A 28,000-nucleotide genomic window follows, 5' to 3' on the forward strand; every position below is an offset into this window, starting at 1 on the left:
GGATGATACATATCCTTTATTTCCATTATCATTGCTTCAGCCACACTGTTACTTACACATTCACCGACATCCTCAACCCGGTTACAGCTGTCCTGACTGAACCCCTCACTCAAATTCTCAACATTAACCAATAAAAAAGTAAACCTCTTGAATAAATAATATATAAAAAAAACAATTGAAAATCAAAAGAATACCAATTCGAGAAAGATAAATACAGCATAAACAATGTTATTTCATCATTGTTGTTTTTGACCACAGAGACAAACAATTGCTAGGTCTCCATTTAGTCGTCATTAGTAGTATTAGTATCAAGTTCATTGTCAGATTTGCTTAAAGCATCACTTATATAATTTTCATTGCATCAAGTTGACATCATTCATGTTAATATAAGCATGCAAACATGTTTCCCCATGACCATTCAGAACTGCACAAACGAGAGAAGACAGCGAGAAAGAGAGCAGAAAGAGGAAGAGGGGGGGTTGTCATACACAGACAGAAAGAAAGAGGCCAAGATGGGGGGATGTGAGAAAGGGGGAAAAAAACAGAGTGGGAAATGGATAGTTAAGGGAGAGGTGGGTGGTGAGCAGGACAGAAGCAAAGGTAAGGAGAGAATGAGTAATCAGACAGTAATCAAGCAGACAGGAACAGAAAGGGATGGTGGAGGAACACGCTGGTTCCACTGTGAGTTTATAAGTATCACAAAGTAGTAACACAAGGGATAACAGGGCAGACATGAGCACAGAGAGAGAGAGAGAGAGAGAGAGAGAGGGAGAGAGGGAGAGAGAGAGAGAAGCTGGGAAAGAAGGAAAATATGGCGCCTCAAAACCAATAGATCAATACAATATCTACTTATACCAGCTGATCAATAATCTGACAAACCACACACAATACTTGCAGATACGATGCAGATTTTTCTTGTACTGTCCATGATCAAGAGGTAAAGAGAAAGAAACAAGACCCCCACCCCAGCACACATACACACACACACACACACAAACACCTTCCCTTCTGCAGGGGTGTGTGTGTGTGTGTGTGTGTGTTTGTATGTGAGAGGACAAGAGGGAAATGGCAACAATAGCAATACAAGTAGCTGTAGTGAGGTGTTGTACTGTTTTGCTGAGGTTACAGTAGTAGTAGTAGTAGTAGCGGTGACAGACATGGCTTTATAAGTCTGTATCGGCTTACACAAGAAGTGCAGAAATTTCACACGCTTGTTTTCTCACAACACCTCCTCCCTGTCGTCTTGGGGATCTAAATTTGTCGTGATCTTTTGGCCCTAACAGACGAGCCTTTAGATGTTTTTTTTAACTCTTTGTTTTTTTGTGTTCCTTCTCATAAATGTAATCAAAACACATCCAACAGTTTTAATTTTCAACACTCCGCCATCTGATTTTTCCCTCGGACATACAGTACACAAATTACTGAAAGAAGTACACAATCAACAAAGTTACTTACATCAGGCAAAGGTTTAGAGAGGAGAGGAGAGCTGAATGATTGGCAGCTGATTTCAGAGACAACATAGACAATACAAACTAATGTCTATGAAAGACAGTGTTTCCCCACCTAGTGCAATGAGGCACGTATAGTACACACACATTCCCAGGCACGCACATTCCCACACACACATACACACAAAATGGCTCCTTGTAAAGACACAAGACAGAAGACACGTTTGGCTCTAAGACGAGCTTTTTAGTCTGTGGACGCCGGAGATGTGGGGAGTGAGGGGGGCAAAGACAGAAAAAGGACAAGTGAGCACAGAAAAGTGTCACACACAAGGTCACAGTGACACACAGGCATACACACAGACACGCACAAATACAAAACAAACACGCCCACAAACACAGAAACACACACTAATAAGAGCAACACAGATGTGTGTTTCCTTCAAAAGTCTTGTCAGGAACATGATATGAGGTTCTGAAGCTTGACGATGACTTCTCGCGAAAAAAACAAAGTCCTATAAGGATAGAAAAATAAAATACAGTGGTGATATCCTTCCCTGTGGGATTACATCCTCCAAACAGATGCTGGTCCAATCTAAAATTCAGGCTTTGTCCAACCTGTTTAGTCCAACGATAGGAAAAGTTTGGCTGTTTGGCTTAAAAGCCGCAGTCGCTCAAATAGTTCCTGTCTCTGACAAGCTCACACCGTCATCATCCACAGTGGATAGCAAAAAAATGGCATGAATTAACTCCTTTCCTGATGGCAGTATGTATACAGTTTCACACAAATGACAGAGCAAAAGAAAAACGACACCGATGAGCACCATGAGGACTGTGACACAAAGCATGAGGAAGAGGGACACATTTCAAGGTTGCTTAACATGCTTAGACCAATGACACTGTCCTCATTTTCACTCCTCTGACATCAATAAAGACCATTGGACCCTTTGTCGTCTTTCCTCTGGGGAAAATAAGCGAGTTAACTCTGAAACCAGAGGGACCTGGAGAAGACGTCCAATATGGCCGGGATAATCCACCGTGGATGTTTTGTCCTGCTATGTACTACGTGAGATGTTTTCCTATACAGTACGGCATATACTGTACACCACTGTCGCAAAAAAAGAAAAAAAAATATTGACATATGGATTTCTTCTTTTATAGTCTGTACAGGGCATGAACCTTTGGTCCTGGTTAGAATGACCATTCTAAGATGGCTTTCTTTTTTTTCTTTTTTGTTTTGAAGAGAGAAAAGTTTGTCACATCACACTCCTTTTAGATGAAATACTACACTAATCTGAAGCACACATGAACTACGCACATACTACAAACTCTGTATTTATGTGTGTGTGTGTGTGTTTGTGTGTGTGAGAGAGAGAAGTGTGTGCGCTTCTTTTTTAGAAATGCCAAATGTACACCCGATATCCGTCCTTACAGTACCCTTTAGTGTCCGCATGTTTTTTGTAAATGTGTAGTCTGATGCTTAAAGTGTAGCTTGTGATGGATGTCGTTTTTTTTTTTTTCTTTCCCCCATCGCCTCAGTAAAGACAGCACAGGAGCTGGAGGATTCATTAGCAGGAGCAAAACAGCACTAGCAGTCGGACACTAGCAGTGTCTCCGCGTCTCTCTTTCTTTGATGGAGAGAATTATTCACAGATGAGAGGAAAGAAAGGAAAGTCTGGAGCTGTAGAGATGATAATGACCTGAGGAAAGAAGAAATAGGGGGAGAAGAGGGAGATTAAGCAATACAGAGACAGTAGGGGGGATGAGAGAATATATAAACAGCATGCAGTACAGTAAGTTTGTGGGGAGAAGGGGGGGAGCATTACATAACCCATAACATCTAGATTATACAGATGCTTCTGCCTTGGAGCTCCTACATCTGACAGCCTCCACTTTATCACACACTCACAGTTAGGTCATGCTTTTAAAGACTTGACTACTTCCGCTGTGTGTAAATCTGACTGGAGAGCATACATTTCACAGGCAGAAATCAAGGAGGTATTGAAATGTTTATGGAATGCTAATACAAATGACAATATGCTGAGAAGTCCCCCCCTTCTGATAAGCAATGGAAAGAAGAACGTAAGAAGAAGCTCACAGTTTATTCGGAGTGGGGACTGTCCACGACGATGTGCGGCTTAGAGGACGGCGTTGCATCACCCTTTGACACAAATGTACCAATCGCTTTTTCCTGTGAGGAGAAGACAGTTTGCCAACATTATTGGTCAGTCGTGTCTCATGTTAGATGTCTATGCACTGTAAATATACTGTGTCAAAATCATTTTAACAGATCTTGTCAAAAGCTTGAACTATCCCTTTAATTTTGAATGGTTTGAAGTATTTTACATGATAATATGTGGATATAGAAAGAAATAATCTTTCTATAACTAAAAGCTTGGCATGCAAAATTACATAATTATGTATTAAAATATGATGCAACATAGATTTCTAAACTGTATATGAAGTAATTAAAAGTTTCATACTAAGCGACATTAATTTTGAGATATAAATTATTCCATCATTGCTACTGCTACTGATACTGCACACTGACTTAGTGTCACTAATGGTATGCCTCAAATGTTACTGCGGCTCTACCACTAATCACTGTAATGATTAATGATAATATGTATATAATAAGAATCATTTTAGTTATGCTCAGCACCGACAGAAGATTAGAATGTAGCACAATGTCATATTCAGGACACACACACACACACACACGATCATATTATTACCTCCACAAGCTGATGCCAGTGCTCTATTGGTTTGCGTGGATTGGCCAACATGGCCGCCCAGTGCTCCCTCCCTGGACCTTCAGCTTCGCTGCCCACACGACACATCCCTATAACCTCGTTATGACCAATGCTGACATGCAGCAAGGCACGGAGGGACGGATGCAAGGACGAGAAAGCAGAGCAGACAGTCAGAGAAGGAAGGGGGTGGAGAGAGGGATATAAAAAAGCAGAGACAGAGAGGGAGACAGTAAGAAACAGGCAGAGAGACTCATTTATCAACCTTGAGCGCTGGGAAAAGAGTACAGCAGTTGAGGAAGGATATTGAATAGCAGCAGCTCTACAAATACACACAGCACTGTGTAAAAGCTTGATGTCAGTGGGGGTGCAGGCACGAGCACAAACGTACAAAAGCACAAACATACAAAAGCTCACACCTATAGAGATGCCAAATGGTGGGTAGACTACATAATAGGGAGGCGGTGCATTTATACACAAACACATCAAGCAGCCAAGTGATGCTGTGAGCGGCAGACAGACAAACACTGGCAGGGTTACACTTCTTCCTTCACCATTAGCATAAATCATGCCTATTCATGAGGTGCCCGTCTATGTACAACAGGGAACATCCACCAGGAGGCTGACTCATGAGTGGGCCCTCATCCTGTTTATCACTGTCGCAACACCATCAAAAATGTGGCGACCCAAAAGCAACATCATGCCGTACTGTAGGTGCAAAACACACATTCCGTTTCCAGCACAGTAATGATCGGTCCCGGGAGCATGCTCTGATATAATAACACCTCAGCTTGCTCACCAGTCATAGTCCATCACTGCAATGATGATAGATACACTTTCTATGTTTTCATTGGGAATGTCAAACACCAACGCCTCATTGTACGTGGGATTCAGTGTGTTCTTCTTAATAGAGGTCTTCCTCTTTTTTAGCCTTCTCCCATCACATATGAGAGAGGCCTTCACGTATGGGTCTGAAGCAGAGACAGTGAGAGAGGAAGAGAAGGACGAGGAAGATGGGGACGGGAAGAGAGATACGGAAGTGCGATGAGAAGCAGTGCAGAAGAAGAGAGGGAGACAGAGAGAGCGGGGGAGGAAGCAGAGAGAATAAGATAAGGAGGGAGACTCCTGCGAACCCTGTTAGGTATTATGTTCACAGGTATCCGCATCTGTAACACATAAAAGGCATGAAAATCAAGTCACCTTGGCAAAGCTGGATTAAGAACACAAAGGGAGAAAAGCAGCACAGGTTGAATCACTTCGGTTATCCATTCAACATGTGCAGCTCAGTGACAGCAGCCAAGGAAAACACACACACACTCACACACACACACACCGCTCAGATTTTATGCTGCCTTTAAGCATCTTTCAGACACTGCAATCATGTTGGGATCATGATGACAATAATAACAGCGTTATCATTCCAGATCTAGAGGCATTGTCATCGCAATCATCAAGTCTTTAGGTGAATGATAACTGAAGAATATTAGCTAATTAAATATTAACATTAGCAATCACATTTCTGAATGTCAGTCTCATGAGTAAAAACTGCTTTTGAACTACACTTGCAGCTCATTTTGCCTTGAACAGGCCTTTCTTACTGGTTGTTGTTTTTGTATAAAAATAAACTTTATCCCATGAGGTAACATATCCATAATGTATAAAGTGCTTCTTTCACACTTAGATACACTCAATCTGATCCACCATACAAAGACATTAATTCACATGCTTCATTTACTTCAGTCAGTGACTTAGGCTTTAAAAAAAAAAGCCTTTCTGATTATATTTTGTCATCTTGCAACAAACTGGCACCATGGTCACATACAAAATCAGCATGTCTATGTAGACTATGTTAGCCCACTGTACTTTAGTCCAGTTATTAATCAGAATGAGACAGAGCGACATGTATTTTTTAATATCCATGCTGTCATAAATTTCCTGTGAATGAGTTTACAGTCAGGCTGCTTGCTGGAGGTCTCGCAGCAGCAGCAGCAGGATGTGTGTGAGTGTGTATTCCCCTACCTGAGAAACCAGTCAGGTCCATGGCTTTGAGGTTGGTGGCCTTGATGACTGTAGCAGTGAGCCTGCCTGCAGTGGGCAGGTAACACAGCGAGAAATTAAGCTCCCCGAGATCAGCCTTCTCCTGTAGGTCATCACATACACACAAAACGGCCATCAGAAAAAGGTGATAATACACACATATACGTGACATCAGAAACAGACAGCTCGGATGAAAACTAACAGACATCCTTTTGGTTTGCTATGATTTTCTAAAGCCTGAAAAGAGCTACATCTCTGACCGATGATGAGCGACAGCCGGCATCTTAACGTGGACGGGTAGAGTGTTTAGGCAGAGGGAAAGTGCCGTCACTGTAAATGAATCATATGCCAATCTGTCGAAGTCCCCGAGTGCAGGAAAGTGTTAAGGGAGGCGACATTTCTCCAGGCTTTTTATATCCTTCCCATCTGATCTTCTCGCTGCCTGTGGTCTCAGTGGCACCACAGTAATGACACCAGTGGTATTCAGGTCACACCATGGTGTGATGACTCCTTAGTGGCTTACTAATCAATACTTCCCAAAGTGAAACACTAAAATACAATGAGATGCTGATGCTTTAAACTTATTTAATAAATGAAAACGCCCATGCCAAAAGAATTTAAGACTTCGCTGTATCTAATTTGCTAATAGCCTTCTATGAATATTTCAAATAAATCTACTTGGACGTTGCCTAATATAATGTTTGGATGTGGCTAGCAGTGCCTTTCCTATAATCTATCTGGACTGAAGCAGGTTTTTCACATCACCAGACTCTGAATTAATCTATACTGCAGGCACATTTTCTGTATATCCTCTCCATGCAGCCTGATTTCCCCCACAACAGACAACAATGCACATGCTTCCCTGAGTGTCATGAAAGCGAAGGGAGATTAAAGTCATTTGAATTTCATAAGACAATGAAGAGCAGCTCATTTGAATGTCTTGTTCACGGCACACATTTCTGACAGGATATACCCTGACAGGACAGGGGGGGTCAGAGCGATTCAAAACAATCTCTGTGGATGACTGGAAAATTGAACAAAATTCATAATAATAACAAAAACAAAAGAGGAATAGAATGGGTTCCCAGGAAACACGATGCAGCTACATGCACCCTGACTCAGCCAGGAGAAGAACAAGAAGTCTATCAACAGATGGTACGGTCCCCACTGGGCCCTGATCTCAACATCGTGGAGTCAGACTGGGATTATAACAGCAGACAGAAGCACCACCTGAAACTCCCTCTTCCATGCTGGGAGAGTTGGTGCCTTTATTTAAAAAGAAGTGCAAAGAATTCTATTTACTGCACACACACACACACTAGTCGTAGCATTATTTGTGAATGCGTTCTCACTTTACACATCACAATATTTTCTTACAATCCTAAAATATAGGCTTATACCCTTTGGCTCCACAGTGGCATATGATTTTACTTTCATTTTATTTTCTCTTTAGATTCATTTTTTAAGCTTATGGGATGCATTTCTGCTTGAAATCCTTTTGTGAAACTGTCACTTTTGTCATGTTTGATACGCTCCACTCCTCGTTCAGTTCTAATCATCACAGTTTTAGGCTTGTAATTTGCAGAAGCAATGGCCCAAAAATCATCTCACGGTTTGTTCAAATTTCATCTAATCTAATCTCCAGTGGGCATCTCCTCCAAATGAATGTGACTGCTTTGGGTTTTTTTCTCACCGCTGTGCCCTCCACAATGTCCCTCCAGATGGGTTTGTCCCCGCTGCCCTCACTGAAGTCCAGCAGGTTGTCCACCACTACCTGACCTATCAGGTCGTGTCTGGAGAAGCGGTCGAAGTCATAGACGGAGAAATGCAGCTTTCTGGAATGTAGCTCATTCAGCGGCACGCCGAACTGAAACGTCTCATTGAACACTGGGTTTAAGGTCTTTCTGTGGACCTGAGAGAGAGAGAAAGAAAGAGAGAGAGAGAGAGAGAGAGAGAGGGTGTATGGTAGCACATTAGATCATAACATCATGCTGCCGACGTCAGTTTTAATCATCAGATGGATTCTGGATTATTGCTCCTCAGTGGTCTCATCATTGTAAAGCATACACATCACATCTTTGCAATATCAACATGCATGATCCCTGCCTTGTAACAAATTAATAATGTTGCCCATTAAATAATCATTAAATAGGTAAAGTAACCTGCTTATTTCCAAAATGGCCTATTGGTTTGCATGTATATTTTTTGTATAATAACTAATAATTAAACAGTACTTTGCATGATGTTACATTCTTAAATTTAGGTATTTTTGTTGCATTCCAGTTGCAGACATGGGCAAAGATTTTCCAATAAGATAAATTAAAGGAACACAGCAGGTATTTCTGTCAAACATGGACCTTGAATTCTCTACCCAGAATTGTATTTTTTAGCTGGTATAAAACACATTTTCAGCATTTTTTTTTTAAATCACGGTACAACGAAACAGACATTTTTCTCTCTTTTTCTTTAATTGGACATGAGCTTAGGCAGGTAGAGCTTTTAATGTCTCTTTTTAATTGTTTTCTTTCCTTCCTTGCTCCTCATTCAACCCACTGAGCTCTCCTCCAGCTTAATCCAAAGCAAATTGAAAAACAAAGAGCTACTAGAGCAGTGTCGGCAATCTAAAAGCTTTGATTAACTACTTGCGCGATGATTCACTTTGTGCTGGATATACCATAATGGACATTATTCCATGTAAATGTCATACAGTTCTGTGTTAAATTGATCTACATTATTTCAAAAAACATGACGTATCAGGACACAGAATAATATTAGAGAAAGGTTTGATTAATAGTGTGGCAGGCTGGCTGAAATGTCCTTGGGCAATATAATTAACCTCTAACACTCCGGCTGACATTGTTCCTTTGAAAGTGAATTTCACCTTTTCCTTTTGGGATGAAAGATCAAATAAAAGCTGCTGAAATGAAATAAAGACTTCAAACACAATGTGGTTCTTTTTGTGCTGGTGTCCCATCTTCTAACACGTTTCCTATATGATTGTGTTTACTCCATGTTAGTTCACCTCCAGCGTGTCACAACAAACTGTATCAGTTTAAATGGAAGAATCGAGCGGGATAGAAAGTTTCCTGCTCGTCTCATTTCAGCAAGCTGCCATGGCCATTTGTAAACATGTCTTCCGCCTTGTTCAGTCCCCAACACAAAACCTTTCTGTTATTTGTTGATTCACCGTGGGATTTATTTGCGATCAAAGCATTTGATATAAATGCTGTCATGCAATAAAGCATGTGATAATTAAAATGTGACACACGCCTGATTTTCCGAATCCAACTTTTTGTCACTGCATCAGTGGGTCTGTCACTTTAGCTTTATTAGCACTTGATGATTACTTGCTAGCTGCGGATTAAACGTGCAGTTGATGGAGATGCTGTGAGTTCGGAAAACAGAGCACAACATCTGCTTGTAGGTGATGTATGTTTCTCTTTTGAATTTGGTTGGAGGGATAAAAGGCGCAGCAAAAATATGAGTGGTGTGAAAAATCCGATGTTAATGAGGATGTGATTGAAATTAAACAATCTCCTACACTCCAAACAAAAGAGGAGCTGTATTATGCAAATGAGTGAAGCATTTAAGCTTTTCTCTGGCTGAGGGGGCTTTTGTGACATGCAGGAGACAGTCGCACAAAAGATGAAACCAAAAGAGAGAAATTTTGAACTGGTACGGCTAAATTGTCACTGAAGCTCACTTTTCACTCTTTCCTTTTCTCAATTCTGACCCTTTGAAGGTTCAGAACAGCTCTCTGTTTTATCTCAACACTGTTGAAAAGTGCTGCTGATATTTATGGATATGTAGGCTACAACTCAACATTTGTGAGGCCAGCTCAAATGTCTTGAGCTTTTCCATAGAGAATAAATTAGGAGAAAGGAGGATTTTTTTAGGGCTAAGGATACATTTCCTGGTACAGAACGTCCTAAAATATTGACTTAACTGTCCTCAAACACCAGAAGAACACACAGGAGCTGAGTAGCAGTGCCCTGTAATAGTCTGAAGCACATTACCCTGAATAAATTATGCCCCAGATTAGATTAGATTACATTAGTGAAACTGCACTGATGAGCAGGCAGTGTCATCCGAGGAGCAGAATTAGAAAGTCAAATGATGAGAGGATTCTGTATGTTTTTGTTAGTGTGCGTGCCCCTGAGGACAGTGTGGTGGGAGTGTGTGAGGCACCTTTGTCTGGAATTTCTTCTTCCTGTCTGGCAGTAGGTAAATCTTCACATACGGGTCAGAGAAGCCGTTGGCATCCTTCGCTGGTAGGTCCAAAGCTTTCAGGATCTTCACCACCAACTGCTCCGTACTGAGAAATACACACACACGGAGCAAAGCCCATTAGACTTCAGGCATAATGAAAAGTGGGCACAGGAGTCACAAATTTACATTGTGAGACCCACACAGGATCAGCCCACACACACACACTCCTGTGCAGAACTTGTGCACACATTATGGTGTGGAAGGTTCTGGAGGCAAGACACATGTGCGTTTGTGTGTCACACCTGCTGCTGTGTCACGGTTGCATTATCAGTGATGTTAAATGTAAGAGAGCCACTCTGTCCAAAGCTAAGCTCATTAATTACCCTTAACACACCACCCTTTATTCTGCAGTCACTTGGGTCATATATACTGTAACATGCAGGTGCAACATTTTTTTATTAGTCGATAATAAAACATTAATCTTACTTTTCCACACTAATATTGATTGATACAATTTTCAGCCATAAATATTTAAACTTTTCTGATATCTACTTCTCAGATGCCAGCAAATGCAACTCTAGTAGTTGAGTAGAGTAGTGTAATAAATTGTAAATTGTATCTTTGTGTGTTCATCTTAAAAGCAAATAAATAATTAAAAAAACAATCAACTTGAACAGCTGCAGCCTAGCCAAGGCAATGATATGAGCGAGCATTGTAAAAATATATGCTTACTGATATTTGTTTTAATCAATACTGCAGTAAAGTCATATTTTTAAACAATATTCTACCACCTAATGACCCAAACACTATAAGAATATTAGAATAAATGACTCTGCTGTGGTAGATCTTTATTCAGTTGCATCACTGATTGGCAGGTATTTTAATACAAACTAAATCAATAAAACAATTTAAACAGTAATATCATAACTAGTAATTATATCCAATAATTCAACAATTTAATGATCACATTTTTATTTTCCATTTTACTAATTAACTAATCAACAAATCATAAATGACATATAAATTTAGACTCCTATGCTGAGGAAATTACAGGGTATGGCTTTTCTAAACGCCACTTCACTAACCAGGATTAAATGCTCCACTTTTCGCCCTCGATGTGTTTAAGGGAGTGACAAAAAGCACACGATAACAGCGCACACTGAACTATGAGCAGCTTTTGTCCAAAAATAGCATGATTGGCCCCTTACATACCAACAAACACACACCCACAAATGCACATATGCAGGCATTGTAGCGGGACTGTGAGCATTTGTTGGTCACGCATACAAATATGCAAGCATGCAACACACACATGAGCAGGCTAATGCACACATCTGAATGCTCTATCACACAGTCATGACCGCGTCTCCCACGTCGTTTATTATGTATTTAATTAGCAGATGAAGATGAAGATGGCTGGGAGGCCTTTAATCAGACCTTGTTAGACTGTGTCTGCCTGTGTTAACCAGTGTGTCAGCACTTCATTAGCTGCTGTAGGAGAGCAGCGCGAACTTTTGGAGATGGGGAAGGATCACCGGGGCAAACGCCAACAGTGACCCCAGCAGTTACAATGTCTACCGTCCAATCACAACTGAGATATCCTTGTTGACAATACAATACAACCGTGGCCAATACGGACACGTGATTACATCCAATTAAGCAATCACATGAACATGCTGGCACTGTGTGATCACATCAAATCAGGGGGATGATGTACAGGACAAACTGCTGCACGAAATCACATTTCCAGCCAGATAAATATTTTAACACGAAAGCCCTAACTGATTTAAATATGTACCTAATAATTACTCAATCTAATGTGACTGGCGATAGAGACTCTGCAGTCATCACCAGTACGCTTCACAGACAGCACTGTACAATAATTAGAAATGACAAGAAGTTTGTCCACAAATAAATAAATAAACAAATTCTTCCTGATCATCATGGATTCACCTACAGCTGTTACTTGGTACAAAAGACGTGGCTGCAGGGTTTTTTTTCCGCATCCCCACGTCTTATCTCAGAACAAGACATGAGCCTGAACCAAAACCAAGGCTTTTACACAATCCCTGAGGCACGCTGCAGAGAATATACCTATTACAGCTGGAACAGGGAGTGAAATTCACGGCCTTATTCCTGGCAGACAATGCCTGAAAGCTAGCTGTTATTCCCAAAGCGGAAATGTGTCAGCTTTTAATGGGATTGTCAATAGAAATGCCTTTCCCACAGGATCTGAGGAAGATTGACATTGTTGTTCTGACTGTTACGCTCCAAACAACAGGGTCTCACACATTAACATACTCGTCTTATCACTAACACACCTCTGTGTGTGTGTGTCTATCCGCACACATGCCCACGCTTGTTTTCCTACATATTCCTTTTTTACACCTCAGTCACCTCATCTCCCTGAAACAATTTCCCTTCAGTATAATGACAGGCAAGTGCACGGTGACATAAATTATCTTGTGACTCAATAAATGGGGAACACATGAATGGTTTCCATCATTATACCCTCCCTCTCCATCCAAATCCTTTGCTAATTCTCTGTATCTTTAACTCCCACTATAACACAGTCTGGTGTTTTTATGTGTTGACAGGGTTGCTGTTTAAAGTGGCTCACCATATATAATTCATGACTGAAACGACCTCTTGCTGCCTTTCTTTTCTGACCATCAGCACTTTCGCCCAATGTAATGTTTCCACATGTCGGGCCAGGCAGAAGTGGGAACTGCCAGCTGAGCCGGTGACAGTGTGCCACACACTCCTCCCCACAACCCATCCAGACTCGCGTTCATATACACACTCTCCCATCATCTGCTCCTCACAGCATGGTACCCACCAATTACGTCCTAACACCTACATTCTCCAGCAGAGAACATGTAGCTGAGGAGGTAACTAAAAGTAACTACAGAGCACGGTGCATAAAAAGACACAGATGTAACTAATGGTGACACTTTATTATTTTTGAACAAGATTATCATAAATGAATGGGACCAAAAACAACAGATCATGTGCTAGTGGTACATTTTACAGAAGGAGGATAAAGCCAGTGCTCGCTCAATTTTCTACTTCAGCTGGAGGTTTTTCTTTTTTTATGTCTGCTGAAAAGGATACGCAGAAAAACACACACACACGAAGCACCCCACTAAAGAATTCAGCAAACCAGCATCTGTTTGCAGCCCTCTGACTTAGAACATCATAACCACCGCTACGATCAAAGTGGTGCATCAACATTAACCACTGGAGATATGTTAAACTATGGTGCCGCGGTTCCACACAGCGCTGGATTCACTTCACAATGCTCAGGTCTTATTTAGGATTCAGTTCTCCACATGGTGTACAGCTATCAGTATCAGTCAGTAATATACTGACTGCTAAATTTATTTTTGTATCTTTTAACATGGCTCTATGGACAACTGTTCAGCACAGACTATTTCTCAGCAACTGTTAGGTGGATTGCAATGAAACTTGGCATTTGCAGTGTTGTGTTTAGAACTAAATGCTCAGCTCAGTTAAAATAAATTGAAAATGGAGGTTGACTGACAGATGGGATGGGATGGTATGCGATACACATTCAAGGTCTGTATGGTTACAGCAGGTCAAAATTATACTTTCCAATGACATTTGTCACAACCTTCAAATTCTAGTGGAATGAAAGTATTTGAAAGATGATTTTAAAGATGCCGAATACAAAACTGTCTGAAAGCACAGGTTTATATAAGACTTTATAGGATGATGACACATTGCTAATTCAAATACTTCATATAAAGTGATACGCACCACTTTTCTGCAAAATATGTATATTCGTCCACTGCTCTATGAGAGTGCTGATATATGTGTGTTTTCTAATCAAAACACAGGGCATGCAATCTGCTAGACAGCAATCAATAAATCTAGTCTCCTAGCTGCTAGTGCAGCACCTTCAGGCTAACCTGGCGGTGATGTAATAGCCTCAGTGTTTACAGTTACATCTTAAATGATTTATTCATGTAGAAAATTCTACACTTTCTCACAGACCGGCAGAGTACAAACTCGCTGACTTACTTGAAGGCGTAGCGCAGCAGGAAGCTGATCTTGCCGCAGGTGTCACCCTGTTTTCCTTCACCCTGGTCACCTTTGGGTCTGTAGAGCTCTGGTTTGATCTGCCCAATGCTGGTTACCTGTTCCTTCTCCTCACCGTGGAAATCAGGACTGGAGAGCTGGTGAGTCATGGGCTTGGGCCTGAACACACACAGAAGTGCATAGAGGGTGAATATTAAGTGAAGAGCACACACATACTCACCACCGGGGTGAATCAGCAGCTTAATCAGCTATGCAGTGGCAGCTGAATTGGAGTTTATCCACAGTTTTCAGTTTGCCTCGGAGATTGTACACCTTTTTATACATGCATGCACTTGTACGCATCATCAGCTCCACACTAGCTGTGTGATAATGGGGCTATTATGAAAGAATGAGATTTATCATATTTGTATTTATCTTCCTTCTGTTTTTTGGGATTTTTTTTTTACTATGCTTAGAAAATATCAATCCAACTAAATCAAATAAAATGACATAAGATGAAAATAACAAATGAATAAATAAAACAAAAATAAAATAAAACTCCTTATTTATCACTGCATTAGCAGCAAAAACCTAAACTTAAAGATGTGAGGGAAATATGTGCTGTAGTCAGACACTGACCGTGGGGTGACCTGCTGCTGCGAGTGAGCGTTGGGCAGGTCTTTGTTGGGATGAGCTCCTCCCTCTGAGTTGGGCACATCTGGAGATGTCTGACTCAGTTTCAGAGTTCCTGAAAAGAAAATACGGAGAAAACAATCATCAGTGACACACGTGCCTCTGTTGCTTACACTATTGTGGTGTGCATGGTAACAGTGGTAAAAGACCTATGTTTTTGTCAGCAACATTGATCTCATTGATTGTATTACTTTGATTTAATGCGCTGTGATTTAGGGACAGAGGGGAAGGGAAGGAGCGAGCAGACATATTTACAATGGCAGAACAGGAGCCAGCATGAAAGGCACACAGAGATGTGAAAGAAGGCAACATCCAGCTGCAATAAAGGCAGCCAGCAAACATTTGACTATGAGAAATGATGAACTACCTGCACCAGTGTTGACAGCCAGCATAAACACAACACCACAATGAGCTCTTTTCTAAACTGGTTTATACAATCAGGCCCAAAATGGACTATTACATGTAATGCTTTTGGTTGCTGCGCACTCATTAGCCAGATCTGACCACCACTCCCTCACATGCTCTCTGGGTAGAATGCCTTGTTAGTTACAAAACTAGAGTGACATTTGTGTTAAATGTTAAATTCAAAAGGATAAACAAAATCCAGTGGAGATGCTGAGATCAAGACAGTTGCAACAAACTGACCAATATTTGCATTTTTAATTTGTGTAATTATACATATCAAAAAGTGTGATGTGACAGCCCACTCTCTCAGCAGCTTTTGCAAGCTTTTGAGCTTGTTTCTAGTCGCAGCAGGTAGCTGTTTTCTGCAGACTGGCTCAGATAAAACTAGCAGCTAAGGAGAAAGATTTTCTTCACAGTGTGCAGAGCCTAAAACAAAGCTTAGAGAATAAAAGAGTTATATTCATCTCGTGGCCAGAAACAGGTCGTCAAAAGTTTTTGGTTAAAGATTGGTAGGCCTGTCTTTTAGCATTCACTGTTCTGCACAATATAACCAAGAGATAAAATAATGGATCCTTTAATAAAAAAAGAATATTTAATAGCAGATATTTGTGGTCTTTTAAACTTCACCTATATGCACAGTGTACCTTTTACTACTGCATAACTAGGTATCTCCAATAAGGGACTATCCAGAGAGTAAAAGTAATATTCCCAACACTCACCGAAATAAACCCCATATATATGTACAATAACAGTCAGCATTCATCATACTGGTGCAGCACAGACAAATTATTTTTACAGTATGTAGGTAAATGTATTAAATTCAGTTCTCTGTGAGTATATTAAAATGAGACGTTATTGACTGTGGCATTGCATTACTCTTTCAGTCAGACTGAAGTGTCTGAGCTCAGTCTGTCTTACTCACCAGCATTGTTGGGGTAGGAGTCCATGTCCAGGTAAGAGTGCTCCTGGGTTTCATGAGGGCCTCCAACCACCCCGCCGACCTCCCCCCTCTCCACCCCCACCAGGTCAGCAAAATGGGGATGATGCTGGCCCTGCTGGCCCAACGAGGGGTAGAGCGAGGACGAGGAGTGGCCCTCCTTCCTCTGCAGCAACGGGGGCAAGAGCGACGACCCCCCAGCACCGCCGAGGCTCCCGACACCAGCGCTTCCGGGCAGCAGCCCCGACGTCAGGCTCAGGCCCCCGCCCTCCTTGTCCCGCCATGGCAGCCAGCAAAGCTTCCAAGAGACGAAGAGGGAGACGGAGAGGAGGACGATGCCACAGAATGTAACAATGACCGACAGCAGACTCACAGAGATCTCTACAGAGGCACAAAGACAAGGATGACAGGTAAGAGAGGTGTTTTAACAAATAAGAGGGAGTCACAATGTCAAAGACTTTTAAAAGACTAAGCACTGAGGCCTGGGCAGATGCACCTACACTTCCATCACAGCTATTTTATCCACTTCCTCAGTATGCGCCTAATTTACACACTGACACATTAAACATATGCCTAACAAATCAACAGCAAACCACTGCATGATCAACAGCCCATACACCCCCTTCACACACACACACACACACTGTCACCAGCGTCACCACAATATCTACAAATCACACATCACGGAGCAGGAGAGGAAACCTGCTGTAGGCATAAATTGCAATATGCAGCCATCGCCTGAAGCTCATGTCCCACATTTGAATGCTGCGCTTCAAATGGGGGCAAACGTCGGCAGAGCGGATGTTGTTAGGGAAGGAGAGGAGACAAGGCGGGATGGGGGAGGGTTTGCAAACAATTAAAAAAGAAAAGAAAGAAAAACACCCACAGTGATGTCTCTCTATGCAATGTCATCCTGGCTTTTCTCATGGTTAGGAGCTTTTTAATGTGTGACTGCTTAAGATTCATGTCTGAGGAATGGGATGGGGCTGTGGGGGGGGGGGGGGGGGGTGAGGGAGGGAAATGTGTGTGGATATGTGGGGGTTTGAAAGGGGTGGAGTATGACTCATCCAAATGGGAAAAGTGTACAGACTAAAAGAAAAGCGCCGTTTCAGCACCAGACTGCCGGACAGTTCCAGCAACAGCCTCTGTCAAAGACAGTGAGAGAGAGTGAGAGGGAGTGGACGTGAGCTTGGCAACTTTTGGAGTTCTGGTCATGGTTTGGACGCACACACATCTACACATGCTGGAGTAGAATTCATGATAAATTCATACATTTGTAAATACCTCATAAATATTCTATGAATATTTATAAATAAATAGACTAAATATACAATGAATATTTATTATTATCCTGGACCATTTGAAGTCTTTTTATAAATAGCATCTTTTGGTCTGATGACTGTCTTGACAAAAGACCAATCAGAGTCTGCAACAAGCCCAGAGCCCTCAGCATGAATATTCATGTTGGTAAGTAGACCAAGAAGAGTCATTACAGTAAAGTGTGCAGACTCTGTACTCTTCTCCACCTTGCGGCATCTGAGTGAAATTTTTCCCTTTAGCCCTTTTGGGTTCAGTCCAGACCAAAGAGATGCCAATTAACAACCCTTCCAGTTTGCGGGCAGACCAGTCATCACCTGCACTGTTTCACCATCAGTGGGAAATGTTTTTCCAAACTCCCACAAGAGCCTGCATTTCTTTAACCCTGTTTTCATGTAATTGACTTCATTTCAGTGTGTCTTAATGGGTTTGACAAAGGCATAAACACTGTTAAATCACATAAAAAAGAATGAAATTTGTAACAAGCTAACAACAAGACTGAGAGCAAATGAGTGAAAACAAGACAACAGCAGCCAATCCTACAGCCCTGGGCAACATCTTCTAGAATCCAGTTCTGTCTCCACCCGCCCTTTTTTTTTTCTTCCTCTTTCACTCTTCCCTCCATAATCCCCTCAAACACCCCCCCCCCCCCCCCACCCACCCCATTCCTCACTGTCATTTCTTTTCCCATGCTGTCTGCCTCTGCATGCTCTCCTCTCTTTATTCGTCACCCCTACCTTCTTTCCGTATCCCCCACTGCTCAGCCTCGCCTTCCCCGCTCTCCCTTCTGTGAATTATTCATCAGTCTGTGTATGTCATTAATCAGCACTTGTTCAAAAGATATGATGGGGGGGTGGGGGGGTGTATATAGGTGGGGGATGGGAGAGGGGACATCGATCTGTCTCGGTGGCGAACAAGCTGGGGTGGGAATCCAGGGGATTAAAAAAAAGGAAAAGGGAAAGAAAAGCAAAAGAGAACATGACAACTGAGATCAGGAAACAGGAAGGGGAAAGTGATGGAAGGAAAGAGGGCAAGAGAAAAATAAGGTAGGAAATACAGGAAGAAGAAGTACAGCAGTTAAGAGGTGGAATGGAGTAAAAGAAATATACTATCCCAGCCACAGAATGGCCAACAGGGCTCTGACAGACACAGGGAGAGGGCTGAAAACAGATTGGCGAACATGTTGAAAGAGACATATAAGCTGACTGGGTCTATTCCCTCTTTTTGTTCACACGGAGGAGGAGGAGGAGGAAGGTTGATAAAGTCGATTCAGCAACTACACCATGTGTGAAAGAGTAGAAACCAAAAAGGCAATGATAGAGAGAAACAGAGAGATGGAGGATAACAAGCTGACAATGATTTAGAGCGAAACCTAAAGAGGGGAGGAGTTTAAGGATGAGAAAGGTTAATGTATTGATCTGGAGGGGGAAAAACAAAGTGAGGAGGCAGAGGAGTAGGTTGTGTGTGGCTGGCAGATCAGGGTGCGCTGATAAGACACGGTTGTGATCAAACGTGTGCAGCGACTGTCGGGGGCCAAACCACTCTCCTCCATTTGTCTCTCTTTAGGGCAGTCGCTGTACCTTCCCGAGCACTGATCCTGCCAAAGATCTATTGCTAATCCACAAAGCATAAAAAGCAAGTCAGCAGGTGGGTAGGTGGGTGAGTAGAAGGCCTCTGATGTGCGCCGCGAAGAGGGACTGAGACTCCCTGTCAATCAGCGAGTGATGCAAGCCCACTGGGAGTCGTACATAGCTCCACATCAAACACATCTTCGCTGCTTACACAAGCCATTCACTGACAGCTTTCGGCGGTCGTAGCCCTCTAAGGAATCGGAGACTTCCATCAGCAAACACCGAGAAATCACAGCTGGTAAGCGACGGGGGCCAACGCCTAAAACCATGGCATGACATTTCTTCACAGAGCCATCCAAATCTCCAGTGGCAACACACAGCCAATCCAGGCTAATCTACACTGAGCCACAGATCCACGCTAATCTGCATAACAGCACATTGCACTTCTAAATGCCTCAGAGAGAATCCTCACACAATACCTACTCCACAGTATAGTATGGTGTACCTATTCAGTTTAGCTAAAAAAACATAAGCCATCTCAGAGATAACAGTGACAGAAATCTACAAGACTCTTTTGGGAATCATAAAAGAAATGGACGGACTTGTACCTTAGTCATTTCAATCTAGCACTTAAATATTTAATGGGTTGTTGTTCTGAGTGCACAGTACCTCTAACCATCCATGAACATCAGCACTTTCGTTTCTTACCTTAAAATCTAACATGTGTCGTGTTGTCTTGTAATGTACAGACAAACATGTTGCACAGATGTTTTGAGAGACAAACCTTATTCAGATCATAATGGGAAAGCAAAACCTGAATGAATTCCACTTTAAAAGAGATACATTTTGAGTGGGTGATCCGTTTCTTAAAGCAAAACCCAAAATCTTTCTCAGCATCAAACATTGCCTCCCTGTAGGCTTGAAAGGTGTCTGTGAAGTTCACACATTCCTCCCTCACAGAGTACAGCTGCTGTGGTCTTCCTGAATATATTAAATTGAAAATCAAAGCTAACTAAAGTTGTTTTCAATGTGGGAAAAAAAGAATAAAAACATACAGAGGTGCCATATCAGTTTTTTTTTGCATTTAGCATTTGGCAATGTTCTTCTCTGATTGTCAAAATGTAGACACAAACTGAGCAGAGGAGGTGTTTATTTTGCAGGAAATGTGTGAGGAGTTTTGATCTCTCCAATGTCAAAGCTTGTTTTCACTGCAGTGCGTAGAAAGTGATGTGAATCAAACTGACCATAGCTCCGCCACCTCCATCTGTGTGATGGAGGAACTGAGATGGCGAGGCTTTAATACTTGAAGCATGTTCCAGGGGTTTGCTTTAAATGCTAATATTGCAAATATCAGAAAAAACCTGCCAAAAGTGACCCCAGTGGCCATGCAGTGAACTGCAGTCTATTGCATGCACGTATTTAGCTTGTCCTAGGAATTGTTTTGATAAGTTATAATGATACTTGCAAATGACAAATAAAAAGCAAAAAGCAAGTTGGACAAGGCTAGCATTCAGGATAACCATTTACCATTTACCACCAATTAACCATTGCTGCACACCGATGCAAGACACATGGAGGCAAGCATTAACGGATCCTTCACACAGAACTTAAGTTATTGTAACTTTCAAAGCAGGAGAACCAGGTTTTCTTGCACTGTAATAGAGTCACTCTTGTCACATCACACTGTCAGACTGACTGATAAGAAGCTAACCTGTGTCGATCTGTCTGTTGCGACCCCTCAGCAGATAGCTAAACTCCTGGCAGCGCTCGCTCTGGCTGTAGCCCCTCGGGGAGTTGAAGCATAGCTCCTCCACCAGCACCAGCGCCTTCTTACACAGGTCTTCATCCCAGTCTCCCGACATCCTCCAATCCGCATCGCACTCTCACCAGCAGTCAGCCAATGACAGCGCAGCCCTGGCCGCCCTCACCTATCGGACGGCACTTGGGTAAGCAGAGTGTTGGCCCGTCCACCTTTTACAAGGTGTGAGCTGAGAAGGATGAGGCGAAGGAAGAGGAGTGGGCACCGGCGATGGAGGAATGACACCAGGGGGCTTTGCTGGGGGTCTCAGTCTAGATCAAAGAGACCAGACTGACATGCCCACGTATGACTGACACCCTCCCCTCTCAGGTTGCCTGAAAGAGACAGAGACCCCAGCAACTTAAGTGTCAGGACATCAAAGTACACAAATCAAGTTTCTGGCAGATTGGTCACCTTAGTCATTAAGTGAGAACACCGTGCCAGATCCATCAGCGTGTTCATGACAGATCAATGGCTCTGGTGTTACATAATATTACTTTAGCATACACCATGAAGAGTGATGCTAAGGAGTTGAGTTGAGTAAAAAATTAGAAAATGTAATCTTGTTGCAGGCCCAACTAAATGCTAAAAATCCTGATGTGTAATAAAATCTGGCACATTTGTGCTAAAGGAAAAATCTAGTTGCTGGTCATACCGATGAGCCTCCTGTCATTACCACAGGCCCCACTGTTGGTGATTTAAACATTTCTGCATTTGGTAGAAAAATCTTGTTCATAAAACTGTTGGGTCTGTGGATTATCTTGGATGTTCCTCCAGGCCGAGTGCAGTGCTCCTGCATTTTTCAAATGCTTTCAGAATCACAAATGAATTTCCACTTATCTCTGGTGTATAAGGGGCAGCAGGAGAATGCTTTTGGACCAATAAAGGCGTCTATGTACGGCCTGAAGAATAAAACCGATGAGTTAATGAGCCCTGAATTATCTGTGAAGGCATAAATAAAGTATTTTGAACTGAAATGAATTTTAAAAACTGCTGTTTGGTGCTAATTTATCAGGCCTGAAAGCAACAATTTCCTTTTATATTTAACTGAATTTTGTATTACAAAGTAGATGTACAAGCATTAGAAGAGTTAAAACTGCATACGCTGCATCGTAACATTCTTATTTTCAGTTTGTATTACCTTGCACTTTGTATAATGCCTTCACTCCACATGGTGCACATTTAATTGCACAGAGCCATGCTGTCAATTATCTCCTGTGGATATGGTGATTATTTAGGTGTCTAAAACTGACCAATGGGTCAGTCATTATGAAACTTCATGTAATCAGACTAAAACACCTTTTACTATAATTACACTGTAATTTAGATAATTATGAGTGTTCTTGTGTGAGAAACACAAATATACTGGAAGCACAAACTGAGTGGCTGAGTGAATCGAGTGCTTTTTAAATTATTATTGAATTGTTTTCTTATTCTGAATTTGTTCCAAAGTTCAGGGTCAATCTCAGATTAAAGTTCACATAGTCTTATACACATCCATTGCACTGTAAATTCAAATATTACATTAGATTTTGTTATATCTTACCTTTATAGAATTCAACTCTGGAGGTGCTGGGCCATGGTGAATTTGCAAGTCAGAGTGGAGACTCTCTACATGTAAAATTCTCCTTTGCAAAGAGGTTTGGCTGAGAAATGAAGAGTTATGCCAGCACTGCATACATAACCTTTAGCTTGTTATTTTCCTAATGTTTCCACAATCACAAACGGGAGCCTGCAGACAAGTGTGTATTTTTTTTCCTTCCTTGGCTGCCAGCTGGGTACGAAGTTGAGCTCTTCTAGCTCCAACAGGGATTCTTGGAATAAATCCGTGACCCTGAACTGTCCAACACATCAGCATGGATCGAAGGCTGCCGTCAGATTTCTGGAGACTCTCCAGTAACACCTAAAAAAAACAAGGAAAAGAAAATAATAATATGTGTGAACACAAGAACCGACAAACAACAGGATATAATAAACCCACAAAAACGTCAGATTAGGATATAATTAGATGTCTGAGTTCTTTATGTGTGTCTGCTTGTCCTTTTATCCAGGAGAAGCTGGCCTTCTTTAGCATACTGTCTTTATTTTTGATCTCATTCTGTCAAAATAAAAACAGGTCAATGCCCAAACTCCAGTTTCTCACAGTCTGTGAGTCTCCAGGGACTTTGACTAAAAGACAATATATGCAAAGCAGCATCTAATAATACAGATCCACTGCAAAACAAAACCTTAGTATTGAATATGTCTTGCCAAAAAAATCGTGTACAAGTGGTCGATGTGGTCTGGAAATAAATCTCTGGCAAAACAATGTTCATGGCTCACTTTTCCACTGAGCTCCTTTGTCCTTGTGAAGCAGCGGACCTATTTCTCAAGCAAGGAGGCTCGTCAGACAGGGGGAAGGACTATTGATCATTTGATGTATGTTGTTCTGTGAAATGTCAGCGTCAGTCTTTGTGCACTGAGTGGCACCTCCCAAGCAAAGTGCTCCTTATGTGTCCATCTGTCTCCCAGCCATCAATCAATCACCACATTAGGCAAAGACATATTTCACTCTGAACAAGATCCGAAACAAGAAATGCTTCTCCACTACCTTTCTGGTTTTCTGTCTCTCTGCTTGAAGAGGGAGAAACAAACTCTTCCTCTCTGTCTCTTTTGAGACAGCCTGACAGGACCCTCAGAGAGACTATATATCTGTCCGTCTCAGCAGAGCCTATTGCAGAAATTAATCCAAAATTAGTGGATCAAAACGCCATCCAAACCCATCATCCTACCCCCCCAACACCCCTCCTTCACTCTCTCCCATTAAGATAGCAAATCTCTCTGAGTGACTTTAAAACCCAGGATATCTCAATCTGAGGAATGGATATCTGGCACAAACTGGCTGCCTTGAATGCCAGTGAGAGCATCAAGAAAGGAGGGAGAAGAAAAAAAAAGAATGATTGTGTAGCAAAAGACAGAGGAAGACGCAGATGGAGAGAGAGATGCTGACATTAAATTGGAGGCGAGACAGATAAAGAGGGAGGGAATAAAAGTGGAGCAGAGTAGGGCAGCGAAAAAACATAGGAAGCTGGCGGCGAGGGTGACACAGCAACAATGGTAATCAAGGTTTTTGGGGGATGCAATTTACTACAAGCAAAATATTTACAGAGGATGGTTAAAATGCCTTCAGTCGGTTCACGTTCCCGCTGAAGTGTACAGAGCAACACTAAACCTCCCACAGACGCTCCATTGACTGCTGTTCTGCCTGGAATCAATACTCTCAGGGAACAAATATGCCACAACACAGACCAGCCGACCAGTAAGGTCACTGTCCGAGCGGGCGGAGGAGACAGGACGTGTGCAAGGTCACAGACCAATAACACTACGGAGAAAGGAGAATCAGTCCTGTGTCCAATCACACAACAGACAGAAGATTAGAACTGGCTCATATCAGGCGGATGGAAGAAGCAAGCCAATCAGATCATGAGCTTAAATCTGAAGGCCGGTAGGACCAGAACCTGTTAGTAGCTTTCATGGATACAAACCCAGATCCATCTGTAGGAAAGAGGTTGCACACCCAAACCAACGCAAGTGTCCTTGACCAAGACATTGAGGTATCAGCAGGCCCCTCGTGGTAATCACTTAAGATAAGAGCATCAGCTAAATGAGTCATTTTTAAAGGCTCAGTTCAGCCATTACATCCTCAATCTAGCTTCTAGGTGATAAAGCAGATGAGGGGATCATTCTTATATGTGCACAGCAGGGACATATCTGGAGCTGCCCTTTGCAAGGGAGGACAAAAAATATCCAAACATATAAATTAGTGTGAGGAAGCAGACCCAAAACTCAACACACTACTTCTATTTCTTTTTTTCCAGGGCATACAGTAATAAATATTTATCTAATATTGAATGCACTCTCACACTTTTTTTGAGTATTGGATTTCTTATTTATTGGCGCAGCAAGAATTCCAGCGGTTTTCTTTCTCACTCAGAAATTCCACCAACAAATGCCACAAAGAAAAAAAAAACAAAAAGAGAGAGAGAGAGAATGAAAAAAAAACTCCAGCATGGCAAATTTGATAAAACCCTGGAGGGGGGGCAAGTTTTTCCAGTAACAAGGACGGTGTTAGAGAGCGAGACTGAAATCTAAAATCTGAAATCTGAGTGTGGCATCTGCCTCTGAGGAGAGAATCACACACCTCAGCTGGGTTTGGGAATTACAGTGATAAGGCATTTGAAACACTGCTGTCGGCTGAATAAGAAGTGGGAGAAAATCAGGTGCTTACCAAACCTGTGATCTACTGCAGCTCTGTATCATCAGGGCATTTCATTTTCTCAACAAATGTTGTCCTTGTATTGACTCAAATACATCACACGTGAATCAACTACAGCTTTAGCTTTTCCTGTTCAGAGGCGTCAGGATGGATTCAATCAGTCGCAGCAGTGAAAACAGTAGCAGTACTATTACCTTGTGGTTTCTTAAGAATCATTTTAGAGTTGACCTAGCAATCAGGGAGGTGTAGGATTTCACACAAACCTCTTCCAGTCCCCCTCCTATTCACCTCATCTGTCTTTATTAATCTTGGACTAAATGGGAATTATTGCTAAAATGTCAATTTGTACTGGCAAGAAACTGAGCACCTTCATAATTGCACTTTTTTGTATAAGACCATAATGTTGCTGTAGACAAAGGAGACTAATCCATTGGATATACCTAATAGGATGTTTCAGGCGGATCTCATTGAAGTCCTCCTGTCTGCTGCCACGCTCTCTCTTTTGTTTTCATCTGTACCTGGAAGTCATCTTTAATTGAGCCTCACATTCTTGCCCTCAAAGCTTTTGTTGCTCTTTTTTTTGTTTTACAGTCTGTAAATTTGCTTAAGTGTTTAAGAGAATTTCACACTTCCTATTTTTGCACCTCTTATGGCTTTTGTCACATTCAAATTATTTGGTGTCATTTCCAGCCTGCTGTACACCACAGACTTGCCCCTGTGACCTCTCTCATTCTCTCTCCACTCTAGACTTTGATGCCGTCTGCTCGGCCATATACCCTGCTGGGTTGTATCATGTTGTGTACCACCTCAAATCGATGTACTCATGTGCCCTTAGATCATCCACCGTTCGTCAGGACTATCCCTGATTCATAGAGGTTGTGACCTCTCTCCGCCAGTGCTGGCATATCCTCCTTTTTGTTTTGCATCACTTCCTTTTGAGGCCACAGCGATGTCTGACCGAGACAACGCTATCATTGCTCCTCTCTGCTCATTCGGCTGTGACGGATTGATGCACAGGGGTAAACAGATAGGGCTACTACAACACATCTTTTTGGTTACTCCAGTGGAGCGGTACTGTGTTTCGCCGGGACAGAGACAGCACTGTATGAGGCCAAGATTGAGCATGGGGATATTAATGTCTATTGACTAGGGGTAATAGCTTTGCTGAGCTTCAGTCTCGAGGTTGTTCCAATTTAGCCTGTCCTATAATAGCTCCTGGACACCCTCTCAGCAAATAAATAACATGAGGAGGGTGAGGATCGAGCCTTAATATCTGCTTAGGACCATATATCTCTATAAACATGCAATCAAACATACCTTCACCTCCAAGAGGACACTGTCTGTCTGCTTTTACCACCACCTATTTCTATCCCATGTTCACACATATCAAAGGTTGCTGTTGAGGCTTTCACAGCTTTCTGTGCCACTCTGGGCCTGCTGTAGCTGCAAGTGTCTAAATTATCCATAACATGGGACAGGAAATAGAGAGCAAGTGGCTAGCCAGGAACCCTGGGATATTGGTGCTGCTCTTCCTGTCTCTTGCACAGCCAGTGGAGCTGCAGAGCAGGACCTATTTACAGACAGGCAGTGTAATCACACACACACATACACACAGACAACGGGCCGCCCTCACTTCATTTTTCACCTACTGCTATGTCAGTGTGGTGAGTCAGTGTGTCTCAGTGGTAGTTTCTTCTTCTTCTTTTTTTTCTCTTGCATAAATATGGTTCTCTGTGGTGGGAAGCCAGGGTAACTGTGCCTTTGATGGTGAGGGGGGAGTAGGCTGGTAGAGGGGGTGTGGGTGTGGGTGGAGGGGGAATTACGCACGTCTTACGCACGTCAACCTGTCTTTCTGTGTGTTTTCTGCGTGCTCGTGTGCGTGCCCCACTGTCTGCTCGTCTCATATCTAATAACGTTCGCGTGGGAAGAAAAAAAAAAGTTCAATCCTTGTCATCAGTGAGGATAGCTGCTGTTAGTAAGACAAAAAAAACGAGCCCGTTATCTGGGTATAGTGCAGCCTACATTGCCTTATAGGCTGCCTCCACACAACATGCATCCCACTGTTCGCTCCAAATATATACCTAGCAATGTCAGAATGCAACATGGAAGAGCCAGGGTGGTGCACATATTATATACATTAAATATTTATGGAAAACAGACACATGCTGCCAGATTTAGGGCATATTCAGCAGAGCCCAGTGCGGGATGCAGGATCAAAGGAGATATGATGCGAATAACGCACACATCGCAGATATGACTGAATGCACGCTGACTACAGGAGCAACAAAAAGGCAATCTTTCCTACCTTAGCGGTGCAGAAAGCACTGTCCTCCTCACTGACCAGTTTCCGATTTACGAGCTTCTCCTCTGTTTTAGTCAGATGCGACGCTTGTAAAGGGGCATTCCGCCCTCTTTGGCTCTGTCCAGCCCCCCTCCTCTCTCTCTCTCTCTCTCTCTCTAGCTTCTCTCCAAGACGCACCGAGCAATAAGCCCCGCAACCGGGATAGCAGACTGAGAGGGAGAAATGAACAATATGATATCT

At 42.3% G+C, this 28,000-nt stretch overlaps 1 protein-coding gene across 1 annotated transcript; it reads right to left on the reverse strand.

Annotated features, from left to right (window-relative positions):
* Nucleotide 1: 1 nt before the first annotated feature.
* On the reverse strand, nt 2-28,000 carry syt3 (synaptotagmin III). Its single transcript, XM_028411622.1, has 13 exons — nt 27,764-28,000; nt 22,750-23,106; nt 21,117-21,538; nt 16,503-16,898; nt 15,122-15,230; nt 14,486-14,662; nt 10,421-10,547; nt 7,926-8,144; nt 6,215-6,335; nt 4,995-5,166; nt 4,181-4,310; nt 3,544-3,636; nt 2-3,145 (listed from the first exon to the last, which is right to left on the reverse strand). Exons 3-12 carry the CDS (start codon nt 21,265-21,267, stop codon nt 3,547-3,549), a joined length of 1,692 nt encoding a protein of 563 aa, XP_028267423.1. The 5' UTR covers nt 21,268-21,538; nt 22,750-23,106; nt 27,764-28,000; the 3' UTR covers nt 2-3,145; nt 3,544-3,546.

The sequence above is a fragment of the Parambassis ranga genome, chromosome 8 (assembly GCF_900634625.1).
Source record: "Parambassis ranga chromosome 8, fParRan2.1, whole genome shotgun sequence".
Lineage (NCBI taxonomy): Eukaryota > Metazoa > Chordata > Actinopteri > Ambassidae > Parambassis > Parambassis ranga.

Excerpts from the sequence above, each read along its gene's own strand:
- syt3 (XM_028411622.1), bottom strand. The coding sequence starts at position 21,267 with ATGTCGGGAGACTGGGATGAAGACCTGTGTAAGAAGGCGCTGGTGCTG. Across the intron at positions 8,145-10,420 it reads AGAAGAAATTCCAGACAAAG|GTCCACAGAAAGACCTTAAA; the intron begins GTGCCTCACACA and ends TCTCTCTCTCAG. Across the intron at positions 6,336-7,925 it reads ACATTGTGGAGGGCACAGCG|GAGAAGGCTGATCTCGGGGA; the intron begins GTGAGAAAAAAA and ends GATGACCTACAG.